Source organism: Simochromis diagramma, unplaced genomic scaffold (genome assembly GCF_900408965.1).
Source record: "Simochromis diagramma unplaced genomic scaffold, fSimDia1.1 OVJJ01000646.1, whole genome shotgun sequence".
NCBI lineage: Eukaryota > Metazoa > Chordata > Actinopteri > Cichliformes > Cichlidae > Simochromis > Simochromis diagramma.
In genome coordinates this window covers 6,924,714-6,950,352 of record NW_024387279.1, presented here as the reverse complement: position 1 = coordinate 6,950,352, position 25,639 = coordinate 6,924,714, and the positions used below count along the sequence as shown (strand labels likewise).

At 40.9% G+C, this 25,639-nt stretch overlaps 1 protein-coding gene across 1 annotated transcript in view; it reads left to right on the top strand.

Moving 5' to 3' along the window:
* The window catches only part of dnah1 (dynein, axonemal, heavy chain 1), a 29,076-nt gene extending 3,844 nt beyond the window's left edge, over window positions 1-25,232 (top strand). Inside the window, exons 10-78 of the mRNA XM_040002958.1 lie at window positions 32-243; window positions 887-1,185; window positions 1,328-1,478; window positions 2,527-2,723; window positions 2,864-3,086; window positions 3,256-3,375; window positions 3,466-3,548; window positions 3,640-3,781; window positions 4,180-4,335; window positions 4,432-4,630; window positions 4,746-4,999; window positions 5,240-5,452; window positions 5,540-5,704; window positions 5,803-5,924; window positions 6,152-6,257; window positions 6,352-6,531; window positions 6,609-6,749; window positions 6,871-7,034; window positions 7,142-7,255; window positions 7,327-7,515; window positions 7,607-7,712; window positions 7,861-7,974; window positions 8,065-8,214; window positions 8,664-8,750; window positions 8,858-9,044; window positions 9,119-9,210; window positions 9,286-9,440; window positions 9,523-9,700; window positions 9,790-9,984; window positions 10,083-10,202; window positions 10,282-10,440; window positions 10,565-10,663; window positions 10,749-10,889; window positions 11,000-11,160; window positions 11,262-11,419; window positions 11,642-11,815; window positions 12,222-12,400; window positions 12,707-12,937; window positions 13,116-13,312; window positions 13,491-13,626; window positions 13,783-13,991; window positions 14,070-14,241; window positions 14,871-15,062; window positions 15,166-15,276; window positions 15,421-15,606; window positions 15,718-15,909; window positions 16,033-16,200; window positions 16,305-16,496; window positions 16,723-16,854; window positions 17,050-17,175; window positions 17,273-17,392; window positions 18,011-18,160; window positions 18,259-18,419; window positions 18,607-18,832; window positions 18,985-19,180; window positions 19,292-19,443; window positions 19,529-19,725; window positions 19,840-19,984; window positions 20,107-20,265; window positions 20,786-20,917; window positions 21,053-21,223; window positions 21,369-21,548; window positions 21,807-21,983; window positions 22,605-22,775; window positions 22,959-23,089; window positions 23,548-23,692; window positions 23,994-24,200; window positions 24,386-24,620; window positions 25,029-25,232. Of these exons, the coding sequence (XP_039858892.1) occupies window positions 32-243; window positions 887-1,185; window positions 1,328-1,478; window positions 2,527-2,723; window positions 2,864-3,086; window positions 3,256-3,375; window positions 3,466-3,548; window positions 3,640-3,781; window positions 4,180-4,335; window positions 4,432-4,630; window positions 4,746-4,999; window positions 5,240-5,452; window positions 5,540-5,704; window positions 5,803-5,924; window positions 6,152-6,257; window positions 6,352-6,531; window positions 6,609-6,749; window positions 6,871-7,034; window positions 7,142-7,255; window positions 7,327-7,515; window positions 7,607-7,712; window positions 7,861-7,974; window positions 8,065-8,214; window positions 8,664-8,750; window positions 8,858-9,044; window positions 9,119-9,210; window positions 9,286-9,440; window positions 9,523-9,700; window positions 9,790-9,984; window positions 10,083-10,202; window positions 10,282-10,440; window positions 10,565-10,663; window positions 10,749-10,889; window positions 11,000-11,160; window positions 11,262-11,419; window positions 11,642-11,815; window positions 12,222-12,400; window positions 12,707-12,937; window positions 13,116-13,312; window positions 13,491-13,626; window positions 13,783-13,991; window positions 14,070-14,241; window positions 14,871-15,062; window positions 15,166-15,276; window positions 15,421-15,606; window positions 15,718-15,909; window positions 16,033-16,200; window positions 16,305-16,496; window positions 16,723-16,854; window positions 17,050-17,175; window positions 17,273-17,392; window positions 18,011-18,160; window positions 18,259-18,419; window positions 18,607-18,832; window positions 18,985-19,180; window positions 19,292-19,443; window positions 19,529-19,725; window positions 19,840-19,984; window positions 20,107-20,265; window positions 20,786-20,917; window positions 21,053-21,223; window positions 21,369-21,548; window positions 21,807-21,983; window positions 22,605-22,775; window positions 22,959-23,089; window positions 23,548-23,692; window positions 23,994-24,200; window positions 24,386-24,620; window positions 25,029-25,150 (11,306 nt within the window). The 3' untranslated portion in view covers window positions 25,151-25,232. The remainder of the gene's footprint in view (window positions 1-31; window positions 244-886; window positions 1,186-1,327; window positions 1,479-2,526; window positions 2,724-2,863; window positions 3,087-3,255; window positions 3,376-3,465; window positions 3,549-3,639; window positions 3,782-4,179; window positions 4,336-4,431; window positions 4,631-4,745; window positions 5,000-5,239; window positions 5,453-5,539; window positions 5,705-5,802; window positions 5,925-6,151; window positions 6,258-6,351; window positions 6,532-6,608; window positions 6,750-6,870; window positions 7,035-7,141; window positions 7,256-7,326; window positions 7,516-7,606; window positions 7,713-7,860; window positions 7,975-8,064; window positions 8,215-8,663; window positions 8,751-8,857; window positions 9,045-9,118; window positions 9,211-9,285; window positions 9,441-9,522; window positions 9,701-9,789; window positions 9,985-10,082; window positions 10,203-10,281; window positions 10,441-10,564; window positions 10,664-10,748; window positions 10,890-10,999; window positions 11,161-11,261; window positions 11,420-11,641; window positions 11,816-12,221; window positions 12,401-12,706; window positions 12,938-13,115; window positions 13,313-13,490; window positions 13,627-13,782; window positions 13,992-14,069; window positions 14,242-14,870; window positions 15,063-15,165; window positions 15,277-15,420; window positions 15,607-15,717; window positions 15,910-16,032; window positions 16,201-16,304; window positions 16,497-16,722; window positions 16,855-17,049; window positions 17,176-17,272; window positions 17,393-18,010; window positions 18,161-18,258; window positions 18,420-18,606; window positions 18,833-18,984; window positions 19,181-19,291; window positions 19,444-19,528; window positions 19,726-19,839; window positions 19,985-20,106; window positions 20,266-20,785; window positions 20,918-21,052; window positions 21,224-21,368; window positions 21,549-21,806; window positions 21,984-22,604; window positions 22,776-22,958; window positions 23,090-23,547; window positions 23,693-23,993; window positions 24,201-24,385; window positions 24,621-25,028) is intronic.
* The last annotated feature ends 407 nt before the right edge of the window (window positions 25,233-25,639 follow it).

Genomic DNA, 25,639 nt, shown 5'->3' with positions numbered 1-25,639 from the left:
ATCAAAACACTGTTGTGTTTTATCTATGCAGGGTGTGTTCCGGTTCCTTACTCTGCCTATGAGGCGAATCGAGCTGCATTTATTTTCAAGTCCATGCAAACTAGGCCAGAGCTGATCTGTGTGCTTTCTGAAATGTGGCATGAGTGCAAAAAAGTAGAAAACATGAGGCTGTTCAACTTGATGTTGGGTAAACCACTTCCATTGGATCAATTTGAACTTGACCAGTCTCAGACGCATACTCAGGTACTGTTGCACCGAGAGAGTATCAAATAAAAACCTGTGTTTACCGGCCGGGGTTACTAAATAGGGCAAATTAGCCTGTGAGTGCAATCCCCAAATAGTGCTGATAGTTTTGGTCATTTTTATGGGTAATTTACAAAAGTTGTGCTGTTTGCAAAGCACAGACATTTCATTTCACTATCAAGTGCAAAAAAGTTTCAGATTCAATGTTAAATATTGGCACAAATAGCAATAAATAGTGAGTTGCAAGTGTTAGTAAATCTGTTTGCATACTTGATTTAGATATTCTCTGTGTTTTGGGCCTTAAGAAAAAAACTCCCAGACATCCATATGCAACAGAGTTAGTTGCAATAATCTCAGACTTTTCACCTCTAACATGCAATTTTGCCACTGCGTGATCTTTTCAAATTTCAACAGTACTTTGTTTTTACACCAGAAATGAGTTTGCTCCGGCAAATCTGGCTAAATGTCTTCATATCCCTTTTTTGTTCTGACTTGAGGAACAGTCAAACAAAAACATACATCTTAGCCATATAAACAAGATAGCGTCTGTAGTTATTTAATAAGCTCATGGGAGATTATTCATTTTGTTTCTACAAGTTTACCAATATAAATATCTTAATCTAACCTCTCTTTCCTTATGCAGATAACCCTGTTTCTTAGAGATAACTGGACCAGCACACTGTGCAACAGCATCCGGTACAACCTTGCGAATATGGGCAAGGGAACATACAACATAAACGAGACTTGCTGGGAGACTTACAAGGTTTCTAAGCTGTCTAAACTCCTCAATCTGGTGCATTACAACATGCAGGACTCCCTCCGTGTCCTTGTGAAGAACTCACTGGTCAGCCTGACCAAGGTCGTGATGGATGCCTGCCACAATGTCCTGATGTGTCCTCATGACTTCGTCTGGGGGAATGACCTAATCACTAGCCACTACAAGTACGATAAAATGCATTTGCACAACTTTCTCTTTTCCTTTTCCCATTTTTTGGACATTGTAATAATGAATGAAATATAACTGATTACAATACTTAAAATAATAATTATTTATGTCTGTAATATAACAATTATCCATGTCTAGGCCAAAGAAGAATCCTATTTTCCTGGTGGACCTGGTTCTGGATGAGAGTGGGGTTCATTACAGCACCCCCTTGGAGAATTTTTCAGCATCTACAGTGAACCTGTTTGATAACAGCATTATGTGCACACATAGTGTGCCTCTGCTTAATAGGGTAAATCAAATCTCCTGAGTAATACAGCATACTTTACAAATGAGAATGCAATGAGGCTTCAAAATATAGTACTTTGAAAAAAAGGTTCAAGTAGTCTCTCTTTTTGTCAAATTTTACTAGGAAAAATGGGACGGAAACATTCAAGCATAGACGGAATTAAAGTATATAAGACAAAAACAGAGAATTTGTGTAGTTCTAAGGAGCTCGAAGATTAGTATTTACTATGACCACCTTGATTCTCCTGCACAGTCTGCACTCTCTTGAAAAAGCGTTCTAAGAGAGTGTAGTGTTCAGGATTAGTTTTCCAGGCTTCTTCAAGGACATTCAAAGCTCCTTGGATGTAAACTGTCTTTCGTTTCATGACAGAGTCTCCACTGTGTCTTACAGATGGACACTCACTCCACATGACCTGTTGTCACTGATTTTCAGTCCAGTTCTTTTATAATTCAGCATGCCTCAGCCTTTTCTCCCTGTTTCCCTTCCATAAGGTTGGTTACTTGACAGCCACCCTTCAACTTAGACCATTTCTGATGAAGCTAGATGGATTAACTCAAGAACCAGATATATTTCTCAGGTCCTGTGTCAGATCTTTGTTGTATTTTTACCTATTTCTACATTACATGACTTTCAGATACTGTTTATCTGCTGTAGATAGAGTTTTAAGCCTACCGTTTTTTCTTTTGTCCAACTTTTCATTGATTTGACTTGTGACAATAAATGCCTAAAGATACAATTTAAAAGTGGACCTTTGCAGCCTTTGAGTTAGGCACCGTTTTTATGTTTGAATTGTTCTCTGAAAATAAGTACTAACCCTAAAATTTGTAAAATAAAAATAAATAAATAAATAAAAAGCAGCTAATGTCCAAAGAACTTTGAAAGACCTTCAGAAAGCCTGGATAACTATTGCTCAAGACTACTTTGGAAAATCAGAAGAAGGTCTGGCTCCTTGGAAGTAAAATGCAAAGAAATGGGGGGGTATATACTCTTATAATGATGAATTTTGAAAGTGACACTGATATTTGAATAGTTTTGCATGTGCCTGTACCAGTTTGTGTTGCAGAAGTTATTTATGGTTGGGGAGCCTTTACTTGAGTCAGTGCATTTGGAGGAACCACAAATAACCGAGCTGAGGGAGAACATCCGTAATGTTCTAATACAAGCAACCATACCTCTCAGGGCTTATGCTGCTGAGTATGAGAAGTACTTAGAGCTGCACAATTTGGACATACAAGCTTACATTCTCACGTAAGTCTGTGTTTGAAGTGACGTGCCCACTTTTCACAAGTGTGAGATGTGGGTCTGTTGGATATGTGGCCTATTACTGAATGAACTCGTGCTTTTCTTGTTTCTCTGTTTCTCTCATGTCCCCATCATTTGTCTACCAGATCTTGTGGTGCAGAAATGACATCCCAAGAACTGAAAAAAGAGGTGCAGCAGCATCTCAAAGAAAAGAGAATAATTGAACAGTCCTTGCCATCCTCCCTAGTGATTGGTCCATTTCATGTTTGTGTTAACGGGGTACGCAAGTCTCTCTCAGAAAAGAGAAAGGAGTTAGCCACAGCACTACTAGACCACCTTGCTCTGAAGCTACGTATTCAGGTTGACCAGGTAAGGCTAAATATTTTCTTCTAAGAGAACATGAATAATAATAACTTTAATTGCTATTTATTTATTCATTTATTTATTTTTATTTATTTTTAAAGACATCCTTAAATTCAGCTTGAAATGACATTTTTCTTGTTTTTCTCTTAAATTTTGGTTATTTTTTTATGTGTAGGCATGTGAAGAATGTGAAATTATTAACAGAAAGCTACGTGAGAAACCCTTTGGCATCGAGGAACTGAGTGAAAAGAGGCAGTGGATGAAACAAATCCCAGAACAGCTTAAGAGTTACAAGGTCGAATGGGTGAAGTGGGGGTTTCTGTAGTACATATTAAATTAAGAATTACTTTATGAATCCATCCTTCTTTTTCTCCTCTGCAAACAGGAACATCTTGCCAAGACCTTGTCAGACTACGAGCTCATAGAAGAATTTTTCCACTCTCTTCCCAACAATGATGTCAACAAAAAGTAAGTGTATGATTAGCGTTAGTTAAAAGGGAATTTGTTTTAGATACCTTGTAGGAGACTTTGTGAGATTTATAGTGACTTATCTGTGCAGGTGGAAAGCCATTGAATGGCCACAAAAGATAATCAACCAAATGGAACCAGTAGCCATCCAGCACTTGGAGGATGAGGAGTCCTTCCGCAAGATCCATCTAACTGAGCAGAGCAACTTTGAGGAGCATTTAGCTAATCTACAGGTCAACTCAATCGACTATATTTTTTACTTTTAGCTTTTCTTTCCAAGCTCCTTAGACTACGATGACCTGGATGACTGAGAACCTTCACAGACTTTTAGCTGGAGGTTTCTTCCTGTTAAAACTGAGTTTTTTATACCAAATGTTGCCAAGAGTGTCTTCAAAGGGGGTCATCTGTTTGCTGGAGTTTTGTCTGTATTTTTGTAGGGTCTTTACCTTACAAAATAAAGTGCCCTGGAGCAACTCTTGTTGTGAATTGGTGCTATGTAGATAAAACTGATTTGAATTGTTTTTTGCTTTATTAAGCAGACACTTAGAGCAGCGCATGTGTCCACTATATGACAGAGCTTCTAATTATACTGATGTTGCATGGTCCTAAAGTAGTCACTGTATGTTTCTAGATGATTGTTGCTAGGTTTGCGAGCCATGGAGGCATTGATCATGCCCATGAGATGGCCAACAAGGTCAGGCAGACAAGCAAGCAACTTAAGGAGTGCCAAACTATGGCCCAAACTTACAACAACAGGGAACGCTTGTTCGGCATGACAGTCACAAATGTAAGTAAAACAGTGGCTCGGGTTAAAGGATTTTTGTGTGATTAATTCAAAAACTAAAGAGTATCTATTTATTATGGGCATTAATGTTTATTACAGTATGACCATGTGCAGAAGCTTGTAAAAGACTTCCAGCCTTATAGAGATTTATGGACCACCACCTCTGATTGGCTGCGCTGGAGTGAAAGCTGGTTCTGTGACCCACTGTCTTCCATTGATCCTGAGCAGGTTGAGCACATTGTCACTGAAGCCTACAAGACCATCCACAAATGTATTAAACAGTTCAATGGCATTCCTGGTAGGTGATACGTGTATTACCATTTAAACTTCACAAAGCTGTGCCTTCCATTTCAAAATATGACTGACATTGTTGTTTTTTAATGGGCTTTTCTTGGTGTCTTACACAACTCTAGACTGCCAAATGGTGGCAAATCTAATTCTCAGCAAGATTGAGGACTTCCGTCCTTACGTCCCTCTAATTCAGGGACTAAGGAACCCAGGGATGAAGAGCCGCCACTGGGAGATGCTTTCAGAACGCACTCAAATTAAAGTCATGCCTAAAGCCAACTTGACCTTGTCTCACTGCCTGGAGCTTGGCCTACAGAACTACGTGGATGACATAGCTCAAGTGGCCGAGGTGGCTGGGAAAGAATACTCTATTGAACAGGTGCTGCTGAACAAGAATCCTTGTTTAAACTGTTTCATATAGTGTTTGTAAAAAAATTTTTTAATGTTGTGTCTTTTTTTTTATCATCTGCAAAATGTAGTTCAGATAGGGATGCTTCTACTGTTTTAAAGCACTAGGGACTCTACTCATTTTGGCTATGTACACTGTCAGTGTGTGATTTTTTTTTTTTTAGCTAAAACCGATGCTGCTTCCTCTTTTCTCCCATACCTTTTCACCCAGGCCCTGGAAAAGATGGAAAAAGAGTGGTCCACAGTAGTCATTGATGTTTTGCCCTACAAGAACACAGGAACTTACATTTTAACGAGCCCAGATGAAGTGTCTCAGTTGCTCGATGACCACATTGTCATGACACAGAGCATGTCCTTGTCGCCCTTCAAAAAAACATTTGAGGCACGAATCAACTCCTGGGAGAGCAAGCTCAGAATGACTCAGGTGCACAACATAGACACCTATCAGCTGTGGAAGTCTTGTGATTTGTGTTTCTCATGTTGTGCTGCTGCCCTCTTTTGGTGTATACAGGATGTACTGGAGGAGTGGCTGATGTGCCAGCGTTCGTGGCTGTACCTAGAACCCATATTCAGTTCTGATGACATCAATCAGCAGCTGCCTACAGAAGGAAAAAGATACCAGCAAATGGAGCAAAATTGGAGGAGTATTATGAAAAGTGCCTTTAATAATCGAAAGGTCAGAGAGAGGCTTAGAGTTCTGTGTGGAACTAGAGAATACTGGTGGTTCACAAGTTGTTGTGGACTATATATGATTGTTTTTGTGAATGTTTCTAGGTGATCGATCTGTTTCCAGATGCTCATCTACTAACGCAACTTAAGAATTGTAACGGACTTTTGGAACAGGTGCAGAAGGGTCTCAGTGAGTACTTGGAAACAAAACGAAGTTTATTCCCCAGGTAAGACACAGACAAAATAGATCAGCGTTAAAAATATATATATTTTTAAATTAATTATTTATTTTTTTAATTTTACGCTGAAGAGCTTTTGTAAATCACCTTTTTCTACATGCCGTCCCAAACAGTGAGGAAACCCCTCAAAACCTTTTCCTGTTTCCTGTTATAAAGATTTTGAGTGTAGGTAACAAAGTAACTGTGTTTGATGCACCCTAAATATTTTCTTGTAGGTTTTACTTCCTGTCAGATGATGAGCTCCTGGAGATTCTGTCCCAAACCAAAGATCCCACTGCAGTTCAGCCACACCTGCGTAAATGCTTCGAGAATATTGCACAGGTTTGCTTTGGCTCACTATTACATGTTAAGACAACATGTGCAAAACATGGCTAAAGTAGTTAAGTAGTGAAGTTGGATTTCTATCGTTTCTTAGCTTCAGTTTCAGTCAGACCTGCAGATCACACACATGTACTCTGGAGAAGGGGAACAGGTAAAACTGTTCTTTCCAGTTTGTCCTACTGGTAATGTGGAGGACTGGCTGAGGGATGTGGAGAAGTCTATGAAAGCTACTTTAAGAGATAACATTGACCGGTCACTCAAAGACTACCATGAGGTACATGAACCTGAATTTTATTGTTTTTCACACGTAATAGGCATTTCAATAAGATGCTATGTGATCTATTTTCTCAGCAACCACGTGTAGAGTGGGTGTTATCATGGCCTGGTCAAGTGGTGATAGCAGGCTGTCAGGTTTTCTGGACCGCTGAGGTGTCAGACGCTTTGGAGCAGAGAAACTTAGCCACTCGTCTTTATCCCCAACTACAGACACAGGTGTGGATGTGATTTAGACTAGCCAGTCAAAAATATTGCCATTTTATGGCTCTCATTGCACTGAACACTGTTCACACGAGAGTCTAACAACATTGTTAACATTCTACCTTTTTTTGTGAAGTTGGGGGACTTGGTGAAGCTTGTGCGAGGACAGCTCTCTAGGATGCAGCGAGCTGTGCTGTCTGCCCTTATTGTCATAGAAGTCCATGCTAAAGATGTAGCAGCCAAAATGGTGGAGCAGGAGGTCTCAAGCATCAATGACTTTGAGTGGATCAGCCAACTAAGGTTTCCTTCTTATTTTGCTGTTGTTTTTACTTCAGTTCCTTCATGGGGTAAATGTGAAACATTGTAGGTGCAGAAGGAGTGTTACATTTATGCGATGCTGTTTGTAGATACTACTGGGCAAAAGGTGATTTGTACATCCGCGCAGTGAATGCAGAATTCCTGTATGGCTACGAGTACCTTGGTAACTCTGGGCGGCTGGTCATCACTCCACTCACTGACAGGTAAAGGTTACTCTACCCTGTTTTTAACTGAATATCATTCACCAGTTTGAACACTAATCTGGCTTTTTTAGATGCTACTTGACCCTGACAGGAGCTCTGCACCTGAAGTTTGGAGGGGCACCCGCAGGTCCAGCAGGCACAGGAAAGACAGAAACAACTAAAGACCTTGGAAAGGCTCTGGCGATCCAGACGGTAGTTTTCAACTGTTCTGATCAGCTGGACTTTATTGCAATGGGCAAATTTCTCAAAGGACTGGCCAGGTAACAGCTTGTTGGTATGACACAATGATTCAGCTGTTACAAAATGTAGCACCGTACATTTGTGATTCCTTATCTGGCTCACACTTTGTAGCTCTGGTGCCTGGGCCTGCTTTGATGAGTTTAATCGTATTGATGTTGAAGTGTTGTCCGTGGTGGCGCAGCAGATCACCACTATACAAAAGGCCCAGCAGCAACGGGTGAGAAGCTGATTGCACTTTTTTACACTTTCACACCCCCCTACCTACCAGCTACAGATTTAAGTATCACTTAAATATGTATACATATATATTACCTAATTCTTTTTATAAAAGATAATTATGCATGTTATGTATGTTATTTTTTTAGGCAGAGAGGTTTGTGTTCGAGGGGGTAGAGATCCCTCTTGTCCCCTCTTGCGCGGTATTCATCACTATGAATCCTGGTTATGCTGGCCGCACAGAACTGCCTGACAATCTCAAGGTTTGACATGATAACTCGAACTTAATTGTGTCATTGTAACACTGAGGATAAGCTGATGAGGTTCAAAAAATGAGATCACATCTTCCACAGGCCCTGTTTCGTCCCGTGGCCATGATGGTCCCTAACTATGCGATGATAGCTGAGATCTCCCTATACTCATTTGGCTTCAGTGATGCCAAAGTTCTCTCCAACAAGATCACAACAACTTTCAAACTCTCCTCTGAACAGCTGAGCTCTCAGGTATGAACTCAGAGGAGGAGGAGTCTTCATACCTCCTCATAGATGCTATAAATGGCACCACTAGTGTCATTTACAGCAGAAAACTGAAATGATTGTATTTTATACACAATCTGCCACAGTTGGGAGTGATACACTATTCTCTACCAGTGAGCATTTTTATCACTCATTGGTAGAGTCTTCAAATTTTCTGCTTTTTTCTGGTAATTTTTTGTGGTTTGTGTAGTTTTGCTTTAATATTGATGTTCATGTTTGTTGTTTACTAAATGATGAGAACTAAACTGCAGTAAATCAGGTCAATTTGAACAAGAAATTCATTTTTGTTTTTATTAGTTTTTGACTTTGTAAAATTGGCAAATAGGACATTAAACTGTATGTATGTAGTATGTATGTAGTCATAATGTTACAAAGAGTTGAACTCTGTGATGACCTTTGTGTTTTGTCCTGTGAAGGATCATTATGATTTTGGTATGAGAGCTGTTAAGACTGTGATCTCAGCTGCTGGAAACCTAAAAAGGGAAAATCCGAACATGAACGAGGTGCCATTATTTTTCTCTTGTGTGTATCTAGAAGTAGATTTGTGAGCTGTGAAAAATCTTTTGATTACAAATTTAAAAATGATATTATTTTACAATCTGTCCTGTAGGAGCTGATTTGTCTTCGGGCCATTCAAGATGTCAATGTACCAAAGTTTTTACAGGACGACCTGAAGCTCTTCAATGGCATCGTGTCTGATCTTTTTCCCAAGATAAAACAGGAGCCGATCAATTATGGCACACTGGAAGAGTCCATTCGTAATGTCTGCACCGCGAAGAACCTCAAAGATGTCGATGGTCAGTGTTTCTAAAAGTGTTTCTTTTGTCTTTATTTTTGAGTGAGTTAATAACAGAACTGGTGGGCATTCCAGGGTATATTAATAAGTGTATTCAGCTGTATGAAACCACTGTGGTGAGACATGGCCTGATGTTGGTGGGACCTTCTGGATCAGGGAAAACCAAAGTGAGTCATTTTCATGTTGTTTTTGTGTTTAATGTTTTTGTGTTACTTTATCTTAATAAACACTGTGCATTTTAGTGTTATGAGATTCTAGGTGCAGCAATAACAGCTCTGGAGGGCCAGCCCTCTGTGAGCGGTGGTGTTTACGAGGCTGTTCAAACATATGTCCTCAACCCAAAGTCAATTACCATGGGACAACTTTATGGAGAGTATGACCTGCTCACACATGAGTGGTAAGAATGCCCCTTCTGACACGATTTATAGAGGAGTTTTAAAAAAGGCACCAACATTTTGGCTTTTTTTCCACCCCTGTAGGACAGACGGTATCCTCTCGTGTCTTATTCGCCAAGGCGTAGCTTCTATGGACCAGAAGAAAAAGTGGTACATGTTTGACGGGCCAGTGGATGCTGTGTGGATTGAGAACTTGAACACTGTCCTGGATGACAACAAAAAGCTTTGTCTCAGCTCTGGCGAAATCATTAAGCTCACCGACGTAAGATGAAGGTTTCGTTTTCCCAACCTTGGGTTTTCAGTCAGTCTGTTATCTCTTCACCAATTTTGTTTTGCATCTTTCTCGAGTAGGTAATGACCATGATGTTTGAGGTGCAGGACCTGGCAGTTGCATCTCCGGCTACAGTGTCTCGCTGTGGTATGGTTTACTTGGAGCCAAGTATTCTGGGACTCACCCCTTTCACAGAGTGCTGGCTGAGGCAGATTCCTAAAGCCCTGAAACCATACAAAGAGATGCTCAGCTCTCTGTTTGACAGGTTTCTGCAGGTAAAAGAGTAGTCAACATAACTGAGACAGTATAATATTAAAGCTTCTGGCTGTTACAGTGTTTATAAAAACAGTTTAATTCTCTGTATTTTATTCAGGACTCCATTACATTTGTCCGCACTTCAGTAAAGGAGGTCATCGCATCTCTGGACAGCAACCTTACCTGTAGTCTGCTTAAAATGATGGACTGCTTCTTCACTCCCTTCAATATTAAAGAGGTTTGTGTCAATATTGGCTGTGTCAGAATGTCTCTTATAATACTCATCCTTCCCTCACAAGTCTTTCATTATTGTTTAGGGTGAGAGGCCACCACCTCAAGCGAAATTGGACCATCTAAAGGAGCTGATTGAGCCCTGGTTCTTTTTCTGTCTGGTGTGGAGTGTAGGAGCCACAGGAGATGCAGCTAGTTGCCAGCGCTTCAGTGCGTGGCTCAGAAGCAAAATGGCAGAAGAGAGGGTCAGCTTATCATCTTTGCTTTGGCATCCCAGACACATTGAATATATATTAAGTATAATATATGTCCACTGGATAATTTTTGACAGCAGTTTATTTCAACATTGTAAATGTATTTCTCCTTCAGATCAACTTGTGTTTTCCAAAAGAAGGCTCGGTGTATGACTACAGACTTGAAGATGGAATAAGGAATCAGGATGGTGACGATGAAGATGAGGGAGGAAAAGTAAACGAACAGAAATTTTTGCATAGATGTTAGATGAAAGTATCGCTTCATTTTTTGCTGAGTCAGCCTTTTTTCTGTACTATAGGTCCAGTGGGTCAGCTGGATGAAGTATGCAGAGAGTGTAGTAATAACGCCAGAAACAAATTTTTCAGACATTATTGTTCCAACTGCAGACACAGTGAGAATGTCTTTCCTGTTGGATATGCTTTTAACCAACAAGAAACCTGTGAGTGCAGCTTCCTGTGATTAAAGTAATTTTTAAGGTTTTCAATGGAAAGTTGAAAATGTTGAAAAGATTAAAACAGTTTAATCTGTTTAATGTGTGTGTGTTTCCAGGTGCTCTGTATTGGGCCAACTGGCACAGGAAAGACCCTGACCATGTCAAATAAGTTGCTAAATAGCATGCCTGCTGAGTATATCACAAACTTCCTCATGTTCTCTGCCCGCACTTCAGCCAATCAGACTCAAGATTTCATTGACAGCAAAGTAGACAAAAGGTACTGAGATGTGTTCCAAATTAAACCAACTAGATATTTTCAGCAAGGCAACAATATCGCTGAACCTCGCCCTTTGATTGGTGCATGTGCTTGTGTGTCAGGTGGAAAGGTGTGTTTGGACCTCCAATAGGGAAGTACTTTGTATTTTTCATCGATGACCTAAACATGCCCATGTTGGAGACCTATGGTGCTCAGCCTCCCATTGAACTGCTGAGGCAGTGGATGGACCACGGAGGCTGGTACGACAGGACTCAGATAGGTGAGAGCTTTCAGCCTATTTCATGTTCTCACTTTTACTGTTCCCAGGAATATTTCTGTGTAAACATTTGAACCTTTTAGCTTCATTTTGTATTAATTGCCTAGTTGTACCATCTGAGGGCATTCTTACAACATTGATCGTTCATGTTCCAACACTAAAATTTGTGTTTTATTTCAATATTTTGGATCAGAAATGAAGCGTTCTCTTTTTGTTGGTACACAGGGACTTTCAGGCAACTAGTGGATATCAATTTTGCCTGTGCCATGGGACCCCCAGGTGGAGGGCGAAACCCGATAACTCAGCGCTTCACACGCCACTTCAACTTCTTGTCCTTTACTGAACTGGATGATGCCAGCAAGAAAAACATTTTTTCTACCATTCTAGGAAGTTGGATGGGTAAGCAGAACTACCGATACCGAGTCCTACCACTGGGTTTGAATTTAAGACCACATGTTAACGTTATGTTAGTGAATGCAGGATAGATATTAGCCTAAAAACCTTTCTGGCTCATTATTTGTTCTCTTTCACATGGAAATATGAATAAAAAGGAACCAGGCAGTGAGTTTAGGGATAGAGAAAATGGAAATGTTCCTAATACTCAGTCAGTTTTATACGTGTGTTTCTTTAATGCAAAAAGAACCAAAGTGTTTTTGAATTATGGTCAGGTAAAACAGCTCAATTGTTAAATGGAGGATTTTGGAAAAAACAAACTTGGACCAGTGCTTTGTGAAAGTCTTCCAATCTAATGCATTTCTTTATTTCTCTGTGTGTCTCTCTCTCTCGCTCTCTTTTTTCCTATCAGCACCCGTACCAACAATCCAGCCACTGAATGAGTCTCTTGTAGATGCCACTATCCGAGTCTACTCTACCATTACCTCCCAGCTGCTCCCAACTCCAGCCAAATCCCATTACACTTTCAATCTCAGAGATCTATCCAAAGTCTTTCAGGGCATCCTCATGGCTGAAGCTAGAATGATAGAGGTGAGTCTGACATGATTAGTTATGTTGGTAGTTATGATTAAATAGTCATATTTATAATGTTGAATACGTTGTAGGTCTATCCTTTCGTTTCCTAATGTCACATGACTTTACTCTTTACTGTAACCAATGAAATAAGTAACGTCATTACATTATAGCACTTTAAGATCGACCTGCAAAACTCAGACGACAGGACTTACAGATATGAGCGGAGCATTAATAATTCAGTGGCAACTGCTGAGATTATTTTAAAATCCCAAGTCCAAAGTTAGTTTTTTTGTTTGGGTTTTTTTTGCTTGTTTATTTTAGGATAAAGTACAGCTGCTCCACCTGTGGTACCACGAAAGCTGCCGGATTTTCCAGGACCGCCTGGTGTGTGATGAGGATAGAGAGTGGTTCAAAGGGGTCCTGAAAGACTGCATTGAGGAATTTGACTGCTGCTTTGAAGAGGTTGTCCCCTGCCATCCTGTTTTGTACGGAGATTTCATGGATCCCAGAGCTGACCACAAAGGCTATAAACTCATAGATGACAAAGAGAAGGTGAGCGGTGTTACTCCAGCCTTAAAAATTGTTTCGGTGGATGATTTATTTTTCTTTTCACTTTTTCAAACAGCTGATTTATAATCATGGATCTTTTTCTGTTGGTCTCATGAATGTGTTTTTGTCCTTTCAGCAGAACTGATTTTAATCTTGTTTTTCTTTATATGAAATTGTCTAGTTGGTAAAAGTAATGGAGGAGTACATGGAAGACTACAATCACATCAGCATGACCAAGATGAAGCTGGTGCTCTTTATGGACGCCATTGAGCACGTGTGTCGTATCAGGCGGATCTTGCGGCAGCCCCTAGGCAATGCCCTGCTCCTTGGAGTGGGTGGCAGTGGACGCCAGTCACTCACTAAGCTGGCCTCTTATATGTAAGATTCCTATCATTCTTATAGCTGAGATGTATTTGAGATGTAGATTCAGTAACATACAACTATCAGCCTTTGGTTGCTTTTATTTTACGTTAAAGTTTAATTGTTATAGAAACATGGAGAATGTGCTCCAATCATGTTGTGGCTCAGCTTTCACAAAGCATTTGTTCATACTCAGATCAGAATATGAGTGTTTCCAGATTGAGCTCTCTAAGAACTATGGCCACACTGAGTGGAGAGAAGATATTAAAAACATCATGTTCAAGGCAGGCCTCCAGAACCAGCAGATCACCTTCCTCTTTGTAGACACACAGGTATACTGCCGCACATTCTTACCATCTGATATTCTTGACTGTATAATAAGCTGAAGAAACTACATGTGTGGATATGTACTTTTACTTCCTACGCAAAACCTGAGTCAATTTTTAAACTCACTGTTAAAAGTTAACTGTTAAATGTCCAATCACCAGATTAAGAGTGAGTTGTTCCTGGAGGATATCAACAGCATTTTGAATAGCGGTGATGTGCCCAACCTGTATACATCAGATGAGCAGGAGCGTATCCTGATGGGAATGAAGCCAGTGGTGCTAGACCTGGGCCACCAGCCAACTAAAGCCAATCTTATGGCTGCCTACATCAGGAGAGTTCGCAGCAATATTCACACTGTTCTCTGCATGAGGTTAGTAACGCTGAGTTTTAATGTGTAATCTCCCTTTCCTGCTGCTTATATTCGCATTCTTCTTTTTTCCCACTACAGTCCCATCGGTGAGGTGTTTCGTGCACGAATGAGACAGTTTCCTTCACTGGTGACGTGTTGTACCATAGACTGGTTCAGCACTTGGCCAGAGGAGGCTCTCCTGGCTGTGGCCACATCATTTCTTAGTGAGATACCTCAAGTGGAAGCAAACCCAACTGCCATGAGGGGACTGGTGAGAATCCTGGATTTTGTGTCTATGCATGTAGACAAAGCCAGAAAGCACTATGTTCAAAGTATATGTAATAAAAATAAGACATTGTAGCAACCATGGTGATAGCTTTCACACATTTAAACATGAAGCCAATTTGCCACCGGTGTTAAGTTTGAGAGTTAGCATTGTATGCTTTCCTTTTTCATGGGTTAATTGATCATTTTTATTCCCTATATAGTCAGCATCTGTCTTTATGCTTTCTTTTTTCACATTAAGGGCCAAATAAGTTTTTTTTTAAAAACCCATCCTGCTCTGTTCTAAAATCCTTCATTATTTGCAACTATGCACAAAATTGTTCAGACCTAAGAGATAAAAATGAATCGTTTGGAAATTTTAGGGAAAATGTACAGTAATCTGAAAAATGACTCTTAAACTGTTACGGGTTTGTGTTTTGCTGTGCCAAGAATCTGCATTTCTGCTTCTGCTGTTTGGATTTAGAGCAAATGTAAATGTTTCTGATGCATTAATATACACAAAAAGCAGCTTCCAGGTCTCTACAACACAGTTTTATCCTTTGATTTTGTAAGGTGACACAAATAGCTACACTAGTGACTATATATTTTTTTTCCTAACTGATTTTTTTTTTGTAGACAACAATGTGTGTGAGGATTCACCAGATGGTGGCCAGGAAGAGTGAACAGTACATGGCTGAACTCTCTCGACACAATTATGTCACACCTAAAAGCTACCTGGAACTGTTCAAAATCTTCTCAGATCTCATTAGACGCAAAAAACAAGAGCTGTCTGGTGCTCGACAACGCATGAATACTGGTCTGGAGAAGGCAAGGCATTGTATAATAACAAGAAAATTCATGGTTCACGGTTTAAATTCATGCATTTAATGAGAAGTCTTAGTTGAATGTTTGTTATATGATGGTCCTGTAGCTTCTTAGCACTGCTGAAGGTGTGAGTAAAATGCAAGAGGAGCTGGAGACCATGAGACCTCTTTTGGAGGAGGCTGCTAAGGACACTAAAGTTACCATGGAGACCATTAAAGTAAGAAAACTTTAATGTAGTTTTCTTGACCACAATACAGTCAGAGCAACCAAATCTGGGACCAGTTTCTTTTGTTCAGCATTGTATGAGGTGTGTATGCTTTGTATGTGTATGTTGAGTGTAATTCTTACTCTACATTACTAGAAAGACACAGTGGTTGCAGAGGAGACCCGTAGGTCAGTGCAAGAAGAGGAGGCAAAAGCTTCAGAGAAGGCCCGTGTTGCAGGAGCCATTGCAGCAGATGCTCAGAGAGACTTAGACGAAGCTCTGCCAGCCTTGGATGCCGCCCTGGCCAGCCTCAAGTCACTCAACAAGAATGATGTCACTGAGGTCAGGGATTTTGATAATGACTGGCTAAGATATTTCTCACATATCAGATATGTGCAGATGTACAGTATCAGTATCTTTTTAGTTGTTTTTTGTTTGGGGGGGTTTATATAGGTGCGAGCCATGCAGCGACCTCCTCAAGGTGTAAAGCTGGTTATTGAAGCAGTGTGCATTATGAAAGGCATCAAACCCAAAAAGGTACCCGGGGAGAAACCTGGCACCAAGGTTGATGACTACTGGGAGCCTGGGAAGGGTCTGCTCCAGGACCCTGGAAAGTTTCTGGAAAGTCTCTTCAAATATGATAAGGTGTAGTATGTATTGACGAGAACGTTATTGTTGACTTTCTCAGATTTGAGTTTATGCTTCAGGTTTCAGTGTTTGATGTTTGCAGTGTATTAAAAGCAGCTTTTTCTGCCTCCTATACTGCAGGATAACATCCCAGAGAATGTGATCAGCTTAATCCAGCCATATATAGATAATGAGGAATTTCAGCCAGCTTCCATTGCCAAGATTTCCAAAGCTTGCACTTCCATTTGCCAGTGGGTGCGAGCCATGCATGCATATAACTTTGTGGCGAAGGCTGTGGAACCTAAAAGGGTAAAACTGTGTTAATTATCTATGTGTGACATACAATAGATATAGTAATATGTCTTTCAGATAACAGAGTCATCAAAACAGTAAATGTGTAAATTTGCGTGCAGATAGCTCTCCAGGCAGCCCAAGAGGACTTAGCAGAAACCCAGCGAAATCTGGATAAAGCCAAAGAGAAACTGGCAGGAGTTGAAGCTGGGATTGCCACTTTGCAGGCCAAGTACCAGGACTGCCTAGCTAAGAAGGATGAGCTGGACAATAAGTATCAACTATGTGAGGCTCGCCTCATCCGAGCAGACAAGGTCAGACAACCGGGAGTAAAAATAACAGTTACAACCCACATGGCCAAATCAAGCAGTTAGAAACAACACATTAACTTATATAGTAATGCAATTGTTTCAGTCTATATACTAAAACTGTTTGGAACATATACATAAATATGAAAAAATAAAACAACAGAAAGCAGAAAGGTTTACGATACCAGTTACTATGTGTCCTTAAATGTTAGTCTGTTTTTATATTTTCCAGCTTATTGGTGGATTGGCAGATGAAAAAGTGCGTTGGAAGGAGACAGTACAACATTTGGATTACATGATCAGTAACGTAGCCGGTGACATGCTTCTGTCTGCAGGATATATTGCATACTTGGGACCCTTCACTGTAAGTTTATCATAATAAAATGTTGCACTGTATCTGTCTATATTCCTCATTTTAGCATGTCTCCATCCGGTCCTCTCCCACAATACAATATACTGTATATGCAGTTATCAATGAAGCATAATTTGTGTGTTGATTCTTTTTGTTTTTGTTTTTTGTTTGTTTGGGGTTTTTTTTGGGGGGGGGGGGGGGGGGCAGGGAGAGTACCGAGCAGCCATGGCTAAAGAATTGCTGAAAGGTTTCAAAGAGCTGGGTGTTCCACACACTGATGTACCCAACCTGGTCAGCACTCTGGGAAATCCAGTGAACATCCGCACCTGGCAGGTTGGAGGCAATTTATTTATAGGAGTGGCTTATTTTGTTTTTTTAATTTGACTTTTTATTGTGTTAATGTTATTTTTTTATTTCTATGTGCCTGTAGATAGCAGGTTTGCCCAAGGACAACCTTTCTGTGGAAAATGGTGTGATTTCTCAGTACTCTCTGCGCTGGGCCCTCTTCATTGATCCTCAGGGACAAGCAAACACATGGATTAAAAACATGGTGAGGTCAAACTGTGCTGATTATGTCAAAACTTGAGAGAAGAAAAAGAGCAGTATTTGGATATACACTGCCCAAAAAAGATAAAGGAACACTTTAACATACATTTAACTATACAGATATTTACTTGGGATTGTGTTAGGAATTACGGGATGCCACATTGTTTGATGGAAATGAAAATAATTAACCTACAGAAGGCTGAAAAGATGAGAAGGGGAAGATGTCAGTGGCCTCTACCTGTAAAATTATTGCTGTTTTTGCCTCATTGACCCTCCAGTGTACCTGTTGTTAGTGTCATTAACACCAAAGCAGCTGAAACTGAAACTGACCCCCAACCGCTACTTGACTGACCACATCAATATCCCATAAGTTTAACTATCTTGATGCTATACTCTGATTAAAAAGTGTTCCTTTAATTTATTTTTTTTAATGTGATATGTAATTATATGATCAAGCGTCGGTATCATAAAGTTTCTAGTGCACATAATTAATATGTTAACAACAACATCACAGATACCTGCAGTGATGTGTAACAAACTCTGGACATATTATTAACACATACATGCTTAAATAGATTTTTGATTTACTGCTTACTCATAAATGTTTCCTGTGGTCACCCAGGAAAAGGACAGTGGGTTGGAGGTTGTGAAACTCAGTGACCGGGACTTCCTGCGCAGGCTTGAGAATGCAATCCGCTTCGGTAAACCCTGCCTCTTAGAGAATGTGGGGGAAGAACTAGATCCTGCTCTAGAACCTGTCCTGTTACAACAGGTGATTACTCACACACCTGCTGCAAACAAATGGTTCTTTTTATTTCAGTGTTATTCACCTTTCTAACACACCACTATGTTTATCTCACACCTATTAAGACTTTTAAGCAGCAAGGCCATACTTTACTGAAACTGGGCGATTCACTCATCGACTACCACGAGTCTTTCAAGATGTACCTCACAACCAAGCTGCCCAACCCACACTACTCTCCAGAGTTTTCTGCCAAAGTCACACTCATAAACTTCACCCTGTCACCCAGGTAACACACATTTTAATTTTAGTATCTGCTGTGATTATAATTTATTTAGTCCATAACTGAAAAGATTGGCAGGATGTTAAAATGTAATTGCTTGGACATTGTCCTGACTCCTGCAAACCTGTTTCTGTTAGTGATACTTACTCATACGGTCTGAATTTGTGGGACTGTGCATTCTATTTATATTCAGTGGTCTACAAGACCAGTTGTTGGGGATGGTGGTGGCTAAAGAGCAGCAAGACTTGGAGGTTGCAAAGAACCAGCTAATCACCAGCAATGCCAAGATGAAGCAGGAACTGAAAGAAATTGAGGATGAGATACTGTTCCGACTCAGCTCCACAGAAGGCAACCCTGTGGACAATGAGGAGCTCATCCGAGTGTTGGAGGCTTCGAAGATCAAAGCTGGAGAGATCAAGGTCAGGCAGTGGAAAAGTTTTGTGTCCAATATCGTATATCGGGGAAGTGTTTAAATAATTTTCTTTACACCCTTGTTCATTAAATGTTGGTGATGCATCATTAAACTTTTAAGCCACATTTGCTCTGTTTTCGATGTCGGGGTTTCTGGCAGGCTAAAGTGAAGGCAGCAGAAAAGACAGAGCAGGACATTGATGCTGCCCGTCTGGAGTATGTCCCTGTGGCTGTGCGTGCACAGATCCTCTTCTTCTGCGTGTCAGATCTGTCCAATGTTGACCCAATGTACCAGTACTCTCTGGAGTGGTTCCTGGGAATCTTTTTGTCTGGTATTGCCAACTCTAGAAGTGCAGGTAGTCAGCAAGATTATACACCGAACTACATGTGTGAAGATAACAAAATCACAAGAACCAGATGTGAACAATGTTATGGTAGCACCTTTTTTCTTGACATGTTTCACACAGACACAGTGGAGGAGAGAATCTGGAACATCAATGAATATTTCACCTTCAGCCTCTATGGTAATATATGTCGCAGCTTGTTTGAGAAACACAAACTGATGTTTGCCTTTCTCCTGTGCGCTCGCATCATGATGAACGACAAAAAGATTGACATGGTGAGTAACGGCAAGAAGGGGATCTGTCATCTTCTTTAAGCAGCCTAAATACACGTGATGAAGCTGCATCGCCTCCTTTTGACAGGTCGAGTGGCGCTACCTGTTGTCTGGAGGAATGCCTGTCCAACAGCTGGCCAACCCAGCAGTAAGCTGGCTGTCAGAACGTGCCTGGCAGGACATTTTAGGCCTCAGCACTCTGAAAAATTTTTCTAACCTGGCGCAAAGCTTCCCTGAACATCTGGAGGGCTTCAAGAAAATTTTTGACAGTAGCCAGCCTCACAGGCATGTAAAGCCAAACACCGTGCTAACACATTCACACTTTGCACCTTCATTTGTATGTTGCAGAAGCTGTGAGTGTCTAACAAGCTGTGCTTGTGTCTGTATATTTGCCTAAAGGGAGCCCCTCCCAGGAGCGTGGGATGTCATCCTGGACTCTTTCCAGAAGCTGTTGGTCCTGCGCTGTCTGAGGGCTGACTGCCTCATTCAAGGCCTGCAGGACTTTGTTGCTGCTGAGTTAGGACAGCGCTTCATAGAGCCTCAGGTAAAGTACTTCTCCCTTCTTAAAATGCATAGTAAATCTCAGTTGTGTGCAGTAACATGACACTATGACACAGTATGTGATAACATCAATTATGGCTTATTTCTCTTTCCATCTTTCTGCAGACATCAGACCTGTCTGTCGTCTTCGCAGAGTCATCTTCCTCCACTCCCCTGATCTTTGTTCTGTCCCCTGGCACCGACCCTGCTGCTGACCTCTACAAATTTGCTGATGTCATGCAATTCTCCAAGAAAATGAGCGCCATCTCTCTTGGCCAAGGCCAGGTCAGTTTTAGAAGGGGGGCCTGGGAATTCTCACTCTCTCTCACACACACACTCTGACTCACAGGAATCTGCTGTAAATCACATTTTCACTGAACCAGGCCAGTGTCATTTGTCTTGGTGAGAATGAGAATGAGAGCACCTCTGTGCTAATTGTTTTCACTATTTATGACCATTCCAGGACAATGTACTCTAGGGGCCATAAATGAGCTTAAGAAGCTTGAATGATAAATGCAGACTCAGTGTCCAAAAACCTTAAACCGTGCTGGCAACATTCTTCTAGCAGCACACTTTAGCCGTTCAATAGACATTAGCATCACATTACTTGCAATTACGTGATCTTGGCTCGTGTCAGGCTTTTTGTATCCCCCCTTCTCAATTTCTGTCTACATTCAACTGAGTGTCCAAAACCTTTCAGCTGTAGGGAGATGCACTGAGGCCCACAGTCAAAATATTATTTATGAGACCAGCTTCTCCAATAATGATTAAACCTATCAGAAATGCTGTCATTTGTGTGATTCAGGGCCCCTGGGCTGAGAGTATGATGCACGATGCCATGGAAAGAGGTCACTGGGTTTTTTTCCAGAACTGTCATCTGGCACCCAGCTGGATGCCTACCCTGGAGAGACTTATTGAAAACATCAACCCACTAAAGGTGACAACAAGAGGACACAAAAAGAAACCAGAAGCAAAACAGATCCTCAGTGTGTATATGTTAGACTAGCCAAGGACACAGAGCTTTTTCATCCTTTATATTCCAAGGGAAAAATCTGTCTCTTTTCCTGTACAGGTGCACGAGAACTTCCGCCTGTGGCTCACAAGTCTTCCCAGCAATAAGTTCCCGGTGTCTGTTCTGCAGAATGGTTCCAAGATGACCATTGAACCTCCAAGAGGCATCAAGGCCAACCTACAGAAAACCTACATGAGGCTCACTAATGATTTTCTCTCCTCTTCCACCAAGGTCTGTCTCAAGTACTTCTAGTGTCTCTGATTGGTTTCCCATATTTAGCTCCTGCTGCTTTGGTTTGACAACATATAGTAAAGTCTTCTCAAACCAGTGTGTAGGTTTGCTATGAATGGTTCCTCTACTCTTCTTTCTTGTCTAGACAGCAGACTTTAAGTCTTTGCTGCTGTCTCTCTGCCTGTTCCATGGAATTGCTTTGGAGAGACGAAAGTTTGGCCCTTTGGGCTTCAACATTCCCTATGAGTTCACTGATGGCGACCTGAACATTTGTATCAGCCAGCTCAAAATGTTCCTGGATGAGTACCAGGACATCCCATACAAGGTGGAGGCAACACTTCTGTCTCTGTTTCATTACCTATTTGAAGATGATGTTTCAAATTGCTCCTACTTATACATACTGTTTCTTACAGTTATAAGAATGTTTCTTACAGATAGTTGATGTATAAGCTATAAGCAGAAACACAGGCCATCTAGGAAAGACGCCTGTGTTCTGGTTTTTGGTAGAAATTATGTGTGTGCATCTGCCTGTGCTGAGCATGTTCATTTGTCTGTCTCCCATTGCTGTCCTCCACCTGTCCAGGTTCTAAAATACACTGCAGGAGAGATTAATTATGGTGGCCGTGTGACAGATGACTGGGACAGACGATGTCTGCTCAGTGTGGTGGAGGACTTCTATTGTCCTGCTGTCCTCAGTAGTGATCACGTCTACTCTGCATCTGGAGTCTACCGGCAAATAGACACAAAACTGGATATCAAGGTTAGATAAACTCAGAACTCTTTGTTTACTATACATAATTTTGAGTTTATAACAGGCTATTGATTGTGAGACAAGCAAAGTATAAAAGGCAAGTGTGTGCCTTATCAAACTTAAATAGGGGCATATGTTTTTTTTTAAAAACAGAAAAGAGTCATGCTATATGCATTTTTTTGGAAGTAAGGCTGAGTTAGCCAAGCCTGGGGGGAAACATCAGTCATGTAAAACACCATGAGTCACACAGCCATCAAATACAAATCAGTCATAGAGAACAAAAGTTTCCACAGCTCAGAGAAGTTAAACTATCACATGAGTTACTATGCTGCAATGCCACAGTGTGTTTCCCTTTGTGTGAGTTTGTTCTTTAACGAGTTCACAACAATAGAAACTGTTTTCTCTCTTCTTGCTGCCATTCTCAAACAAGGAAATATAACAAGAGAGGCTGTGAGTATTTGCCTGCAGTAACACAGATTGCAGAAAAGCCTGAAAGCTTGTGATTTAAGCTTAGACTAGAAATGCAGTCCAATCAAGACATTTTGTTAAAAATGCTGTAAAATGTTAACTCTGATCATGTCAAACACTGACTGCTTGACTGACTCGCTGTCATGGCAATTGTGACCCTAGGGTTATTTGGCATACATTCGTGGTTTGCCCATCAATGACACACCTGAGATCTTTGGTCTCCATGACAACGCTAACATCAGCTTTGCTCAGAATGAGGCCTTTGGCTTGTTAGAAGCTGTGGTTCGTCTCCAGCCCCGAGCTACATCTGCTGGGGGCAAAACTCTTGAGGAGGTACCGATACAGATTCATTTGTCTTTAGGTGTCTTTATTATTACTACTAGCATCATGTTATTGATTGCTTAATAATTCAATTTAGCACTAATTGTTATTGATTGCTTTGTAATTAAATAGAGTTTGAGAGGTGTGGGGCATGTGATGTGTTGTCTATGATCTGTTTTTCTTTCTTCGCTACAGATAGTGGAGGAGATAGTGGCAGGCATCGTTGAAAAGATCCCTCCTCCTTTTGACATTGAAGAAGTGGTGGGAAAATACCCGGTGCTCTACGAGGAGTCCATGAACACTGTGCTCATCCAGGAGGTCATCAGGTAACATTAGGCTGTACTATTAGTCAGAAATTTGTCCAGAGTGAGTCTGGAGGCTGAAGGTCCCAGAATCCGACTTAGCATCTCCCGAGTCATTCGTATTGATCAGCAAACTTTTTTTTTTTTTTTTTTTTTTTGTATATATAGAGAGTAGAAATATTTTGTCCATTAAGTGAAGGTTTTTTGTTATCATGAAGAAATTTGAGGAGGAATGAAACATACGGGGTCATTTCATCATTCCTCTGCAAGGTGAATGCTTATCTGTTTTTGTGGAACTATGCACAAAAAGAAATTTTTGCACATTAATCAACCTGATCTGGGAGTGTCTCATTACCTCACACATATTAGTAGATTTCTGGTAAGTCATGCCCTGAAAATTGCGTTTTACTCAAACTGTGGGCATGTGGTTATTAGTGCTTTAGTAACTTGTAATTATGTTGTTTTTTTTTTTTATCTTTCAGATATAACAAGCTGCTGGAGGTCATCTCTCTGAGTCTCAGAGATATTGTGAAGGCTTTGAAAGGTTCAGTGGTGATGTCATCAGCGCTCGAGCTTATGGCCCGCAGCTTATTCAACAATGCGGTGCCTGATATGTGGAAAGCCAAGGCAAGGCACACACAGCTGTTACTTTACATGTGACTCACTTTGTAGCAGGGGCTGCACATGTGAATGTATTCTCTTTTTCTCTCTCTATTGTTATCCTTTTTTTTTTCTTCAAATTTTTGTATCACTAGATTGTGCACACTTGTGACTTGAATATTTGAAATGCCATTTCACTGGGCAGAAAATCAAATAAAGTTTTGGTGATATTTCTGTTCTCCTCCTAAAATGTAATAATGTGCTTTCTGAGAATGCACAGAGTATACAACCAATACAACAGTTTGACTCCGCTGTTCTCGTTCTTCAGGCCTACCCGTCTCTGAAGCCTCTGGCCTCCTGGGTGTCAGACCTGCTTCAGAGGATCAATTTCCTACAGAGATGGATCTCTAACGGCATTCCACCTGCGTTCTGGATTAGCGGCTTCTTTTTCCCGCAGGCTTTTCTCACCGGAACCCTCCAGAATTATGCCCGTCGCTTCGGCACCTCAATTGACACGATTGGATTTGACTTTGAGGTCAGACCGTAGGCTGTCTCACTAGCAGCAATGTTTTAAAGAACAGTCTTACAGATATAGAACATTGCTTCATATCTGTATGTATATAAAGTGCTATATTCATAATGACTTTACCCCCTCACCCCAACCCTAACCCAGGTTTTCACTGGTCTTGACCTACTTTTTTGTGATGATTTATCCTTCAGGTATTAGTGAAGTCAGTGTCAGAGATAACAGAAACACCAGACACAGGCTGCTACATTCATGGTCTATTCCTGGAGGGGGCTCGCTGGGATAACAAGGCAGGTCAGCTCGCAGAGTCCAGACCCAAGGAGCTCTACACCCAAATGGCCGTCATCTGGCTGATCCCCAAACCCAACCGAAAGCCTCCAGCCTCAGGGATCTATGTATGCCCTATCTACAAGACACTCACACGAGCTGGTCAGTATATAGAGGAGTGATATAGATTAGTATAGAGATTATAAGAAATAATATAGATTAATTAGAGTTTTTTGTAAATTTGTGAGGAAAAAACAAAAGAAAAGTCCATGTTTGTGAAACTCTGGCTCAGGTTATGATCTGTAGTCAGTAGGTGTGCCGTCATAGGTTTGTGCGTATCTCTGTTTGCTGGTTTTATTACTCACCCAAAATAGACTCCAGTGAGGGTCTAATTTCATGAAGCATCTGAAAGTGCTGAAAGTGCAGCTCAGTTTTTTCCACTCGCAATGCCAACGTCTTGGCACCTTAGGCTGCTCACAAATCCTTCCCTCAGTGTAGCAATGAAAAAACAGAAATGGTTTAAAACACTTTTGTCTTTAAGTCACTGAAGTGCTCTGTGTGCTTTTGCAGGGACTCTGTCCACCACCGGCCACTCTACGAACTATGTGGTGTCATTGGAGTTGCCAACACATCACACCCAGAGACACTGGGTCAAACGGGGTGTTGCACTCATCTGTGCACTGGACTATTGAACGAGAAATTAGTTATTATTAGTTATTGCTGTTAGTTATTGGTTATCTACTTTAATCTATCTAATAAACTGTTCACAAGCAATATCCTCTGTGTTTATTTACCATCACTAAAATCACTTGGTAATTGGATCCTTTTTTGTGTGTATTTTCTGCACAGCCAAATATACAACCGTTATTACCACTGACTAGTTTCACCTCCCCGCAGCGCTCATTTGATGCTTGAATATCCGTCCTGCTCCTTTAAGGCGGCCGCGTAGGTCAGTTGAGAAATATGACTTGACTGAAGGAGGGTGGCGCTTAAACTATTGTGACAGCGACTGGCCATGTGAATGCAGCTGAAGGAGTTATCAGCGGGAAACCGAGATCAACAGATAATCGTCACCACCGCCTCTTTTTTTTTTTTTTTTTACCCCCAAACACGTCTGACTGGAATTTTCTTAAATGGTTCATTTGCGATCAAATTCTTTTTTAGATTTTCTCTCACGGGCC